Here is a 4,918-nt window from a genome sequence, read left to right on the forward strand (position 1 = left end):
ACCACAAAATTGTAAGGAATTCCAGTAAAAAAACGGATCTTTCTGGTTTATACCCATTTTTTAAGTGAAAGATGGACAATTTATGTCCATTATGGCAGCTAGGCAAGTTGAGCCTGCTCTGTTGTTGTCACATTAGGCAGGGAACTTTTAACAGAAAACAACCAAACTGCAACGAATTCCAGGGGCGTCACAAAATACATGTTTTTAAGCTGCTACACTGGTAGTGTAACTTTTAGTCAGGGCGAGCAGAGCAGAGACACATTTATCCTATTACTCAGGCCGAGATACACTATTTAGTGGTAACTAACCAGCCTAACCACACCAGCTTCGCCCTCATGTGGGTGATAACAAGCTAGCCAGCATGCTAGGTAGTGCTACACATTGTCAGAATTAAGAGACCAACAAGTTCTGGCATTTCTGTGTGTAAACCACAATTTTCCCATTTTCAGGCAAGTTACCAAAATCATCAGTTAACCAAGAAAGACTGCAGGCTTGGCCAATGGGAATGTCCCTTTCAGACCTTATCAATCTCTGTGTAGGGTATGACAGTGATTCATCAGTTGTAAAACGGTTTTATATGGGCCATAATGAGAACAGAGTTTGTCTAATCAGGAGGCCGGGGCAACGAGCGGGGCAGCGGCCGTGCCAGCGGCAGGGCCCTCGCGCTGTTGATCACGAGGCGCAGCCACCGCCGTAGCACTCTTTAGGACTTTGACAAGCGTTGACGCCGCTTCGGTGCGGGGCAGATGCTGCCTTCTTTGGATCAGCGGCTTCACAAGTGCCTTTCCCAGCTGCTCGAGGAACACCCTGCGCTTGTTCTGCTTGCGAGGCATCCAGTCTGGCTTGATCTCTCGCCATATGACAAAGGCGTTGTAGGAGGACACGTTGAGGATGTTGTGGAAGACGACCAGGGGCCAGCGGGCAGTCATCCGTCTGCAGCTGTAGGTGCCGACCACCTTGTCTAGGTTGTCCACGCCGCCCTTGTTGCAGTTGTAGTCTAGGATGACGGCCGGCTTCCTGTCGCGGCGATTGCTAATGTGGCCCTCTGTGTGCAGCGTGCTCAAAAGTAGCACGTTCTTGTTTTTCTTTGCCAGGTAGGACACCAGAGTGGCGGTGGGTGTGAAGGCGAACCTGGAGGACAGGACCTGTCTGCCCCTGGACTCGAGCAGCGCGGGCGGGAGCTCGGCCTTGTTCTTTCTCACCGTGCCCACCATGGTGAGGTTCCTCTCGAGGAGCCGCTGGCCCAGGTCGTAGGAGGTGAAGAAGTTGTCGCAGGTGACGTTGCGACCGCTCAGCCCCGTTGTCAGATCGAGGACGACGCGCATCCCCTGGTTCTTCTCGGGGCCTCCGCCGGCCGCCTTGCCGGTGTACACTTGCATCTTCCAAGCGTAGCTGGACTTGGCGTCGCAGGCCACCCACGACTTGATGCCGTATTTCGCCGGCGTGCTGGGGATGTACTGACGGAAAGGACAGCGGCCTTTTGGAAAGGGAACAAGAGATTAGTGTCGTTACTGTGTTACACACGCTGCCAGTGCTGCTACAGCCGCTGCTTGTACCGCTGCTACGGCAGCACTACCTCTCTATAGACATATAAGCACATGCGCACACACGCGCACGTGCACGCACACGCACAAGCACAGTACCTCTGAACGGGACCAGTTGCTCGTCCACCGTCACGTCGGGCCCCGGGTTGTAGAGGGCCGGCAGCCGCGCCTCCCCCAGGTCCCAGACCTCCCGTATGGCTGCGAGTTTGTCCGTGGCGAGTCTGGCGGGTCTCGACTGGCGGTCGTCGAATCGCACCAGCCTCGAGTACCTGTGAAAGACCTTGAGCGGCATGGTGGCTCGGAACACTGTCCTGCCACTCTCGGCGTCCCACAGGCTTGCCGCGGCCTCGCCTCGGGACCTGTAGACGCCCGCTAGGATCAGCAGCTCTACGTAGGCGCGCAGGTCCGTGGTGTCCATGGGTTGCCAGCCGTCGCCGTATTTTCTGGCCCCGTGCAGGTTCGTCATTTCCACAATTATCCTTTCTATCGCCGGTGTGACAAACAGGTGGAAGGCGGACGCGATGTCGCGGGCCTGGGTCACGGTATAGGCCATGGGGCCCGGAGTCTGGTCCGGCCCGGCGTGGCAGATCGCGAGGGCCCCGCGGTGGCGGCCGTAGGCCACGGGGGACAACTCGATTTTGCCGTTTTTCGACAGCAACGGCGTCTCCCGTTGGTCCGGGGCCGAGGAGATCTCTTCCTCGCGTCGGTCGTCGTGCTCGTCCTCGGGCTCATCCTTGGGCTTCTCCCCTTCCTCAGAAGAGGGAGAAGAGGCATCGTCGACCTCGCAGCGCTCGGGGTTGTATTCCTCCCCGTCTTCGTCTTCCGAAACCTCTTCCTCCTCCTCCTGGCAATCAGAGTAGTCTTCTTGGTCCACGCTGGACAGTGGGCGCCGTTCACTGTGTGTGTGTGTGTGTGTGTGGGGGGGGGTGGGTGCTGCTTATGCGGGAGACCGAGACCCGAAAATGCACGAGGCTCGCTTGCGCGCTCGTGTGTAGCCGTGTGCAGTTGACCCACCCCACCCGAGCAACAATAACACTTGGCTGCTCTCTAGCACACAGCGGAGCACGTCTGGACCTGTGCAGCGGCTGGCTGGGTCGCTCTGACCCACGAGCGCACAACCTCGAACCACTCGCAGACACTCTACTACGCTCAACGGCATACGCCTCGCCAGTGGCTGACAGGGTCGCTCTGACTCGCAGAGCACAGAGCGCAGAGCGCCAGCCCTGGAAACACAGGGCCTGGGTCGCACTGACCCACGAGCGCAGAGCGCAGAGCACAACTCTAACACTGCTCTCTAGCACACAGCGGGGCACTTCCGGACCTGTGTAGCGGCTTGCAGGTTCGCTCTGACCCAAGAGCGCAGAGCGGGGAGCCGGGCACAGCCTCGCCACACTCGCCACACTCGCAGACACTCTACTACGCTCAACGGCATACGCCTCGCCAGTGGCTGACAGGTTCGCTCTGACCCGTGAGCGCAGAGCGGGGGAGCCGGGCACAACCTCGCCACACTCGCAGACTCTCTACTACGTTCAACGGCACACGCCTCGCCAGTGGCTGGCACGGTCGCTCTGACCCGCGAGCGCCGAGCGGGAGCCCTGATGTAAGAAGGGCTTTATAAATACATTTCATTGATTGATTGATTGATGGGACAGAGCGTATAGAGGCCTACAGTTGATCAGACTGATACAGCATGTCAGATCACTAACGTTGAGGTGTAGGCTGCTACAACATTGTTACCACCACTTTGTTTCCCCTGGCCAGATGGGACAGGGTGTATAGAGGCTTACAGTTGATCAGACTGATACAGCATGTCAGATCACTAACGTTGAGGTGTAGGCTGCTACAACATTGTTACCACCACTTTGTTTCCGCTGGCCAGATGGGACAGGGCGTATAGAGGCCTACAGTTGATCAGACTGATACTGCAGGTCAGATCACTAATGTTTAGGTGTAGGCTGCTACAACATTGTTACCACCACTTTGTTTCCCCTGGCCAGATGGGACAGGGTCCATAGAGGCCTACAGTTGATCAGACTGATACTGCAGGTCAGATCACTAATGTTTAGGTGTAGGCTGCTACAACATTGTTACCACCACTTTGTTTCCCCTGGCCAGATGGGACAGGGTCCATAGAGGCCTACAGTTGATCAGACTGATACTGCAGGTCAGATCACTAATGTTTAGGTGTAGGCTGCTACAACATTGTTACCACCACTTTGTTTCCCCTGGCCAGATGGGACAGGGTCCATCAGACTGATACAGCCTCACAGTTGATACAACATTGTTACCACCACTGGCCAGATGGGACAGGGCGTATAGAGGCCTACAGTTGATCAGACTGTCAGATCACTAATGTTTAGGTGTAGGCTGCTACAACATTGTTACCACCACTTTGTTTTTTGGGACAGGGTCCCTGGCCAGATGGGACAGGGTTACCACCACTTTGTTTCCCCTGGCCAGATAGAGGCCTACAGTTGATCAGACTGATACTGCAGGTCAGATCACTAATATTTAGGTGTAGGCTGCTACAACATTGTTACCACCACTTTGTTTTCCCCTGGCCAGATGGGACAGGGTCCATAGAGGCCTACAGTTGATCAGACTGATACTGCAGGTCAGATCACTAATGTTTAGGTGTAGGCTGCTACAATATTTCTCTAAAGAGTTTTTGCTTGTGTCTTTCGGGAGTGAGTTATTTTCTGTTTGCTAAAATAATACCTTATGAAAGTGGAATGCTCACTCTGCTTTCTATAGACTTGTGCCATGCCTGACCTGCGATTTCTGGGAATCTGATTGGACACAGAGGTGGCAGTGGCCATTTTTTGTCTCCTGATGGTAACCAGGTAACATTTTGGAACCTAGTTGTAGCAGGGGCCTTAACTCCTTAATCTTGTGAAAATTGGCCTGTATGGATTGAGAAACATTTTTATTTTGCCAACAGAAGAACTATTAAAAGGATATGCAAGACATGGTAGCAATTGGAAAGGAACACCAAAGGTGAGGACAAAACAGTTCACCTGACACAAGACTGAATCCAAACATTACACTGTTGAATTTATGTGCATTTTACATTTACTGCACTATTTACAGCATTTGTCAATAACGAAATCTGAAAATAGTCTGTAAACGTTCAGTAACATAAATAAGAATATTCATTCACATTTTGGATTAGGTGCAAGATAAGAAAGAACGATTACAGGGGTTTGAGTGAGAGGTCCCACTGGTGTCTCCAAGTGGCAACACAACTCTCCAAACTGTAGACCGTTCCTAAATCATTTCAATGCTCTATTATGACTCAAGAAAAGAGCCTTAAACTATAAGGTGCTTTTTTGAGCGCTCCTAGCTTACCATTGAGGAACTGAATCGAACACATT

At 53.2% G+C, this 4,918-nt stretch overlaps 1 protein-coding gene across 1 annotated transcript; it reads right to left on the reverse strand.

The window, feature by feature from the left end:
• Window positions 1–608: 608 nt before the first annotated feature.
• LOC112260850 (piggyBac transposable element-derived protein 4-like) lies at window positions 609–4,363 on the reverse strand. Its single transcript, XM_042315443.1, has 4 exons — window positions 4,317–4,363; window positions 2,738–3,005; window positions 1,644–2,388; window positions 609–1,477 (listed from the first exon to the last, which is right to left on the reverse strand). Exons 1-4 carry the CDS (start codon window positions 4,361–4,363, stop codon window positions 609–611), a joined length of 1,929 nt encoding a protein of 642 aa, XP_042171377.1.
• Between the last annotated feature and the right edge of the window lie 555 nt (window positions 4,364–4,918).

The sequence above is a fragment of the Oncorhynchus tshawytscha genome, unplaced genomic scaffold (genome assembly GCF_018296145.1).
Source record: "Oncorhynchus tshawytscha isolate Ot180627B unplaced genomic scaffold, Otsh_v2.0 Un_contig_3169_pilon_pilon, whole genome shotgun sequence".
Classification (NCBI taxonomy): Eukaryota; Metazoa; Chordata; class Actinopteri; order Salmoniformes; family Salmonidae; genus Oncorhynchus; species Oncorhynchus tshawytscha.

Excerpts from the sequence above, each read along its gene's own strand:
- LOC112260850 (XM_042315443.1), bottom strand. The coding sequence starts at position 4,363 with ATGGCCACTGCCACCTCTGTGTCCAATCAGATTCCCAGAAATCGCAG. Across the intron at positions 2,389-2,737 it reads CTGCGCTCTGTGCTCTGCGA|GAGGAGGAGGAAGAGGTTTC; the intron begins GTCAGAGCGACC and ends TCTGATTGCCAG. Across the intron at positions 1,478-1,643 it reads GCAACTGGTCCCGTTCAGAG|GCCGCTGTCCTTTCCGTCAG; the intron begins GTACTGTGCTTG and ends CCTTTCCAAAAG.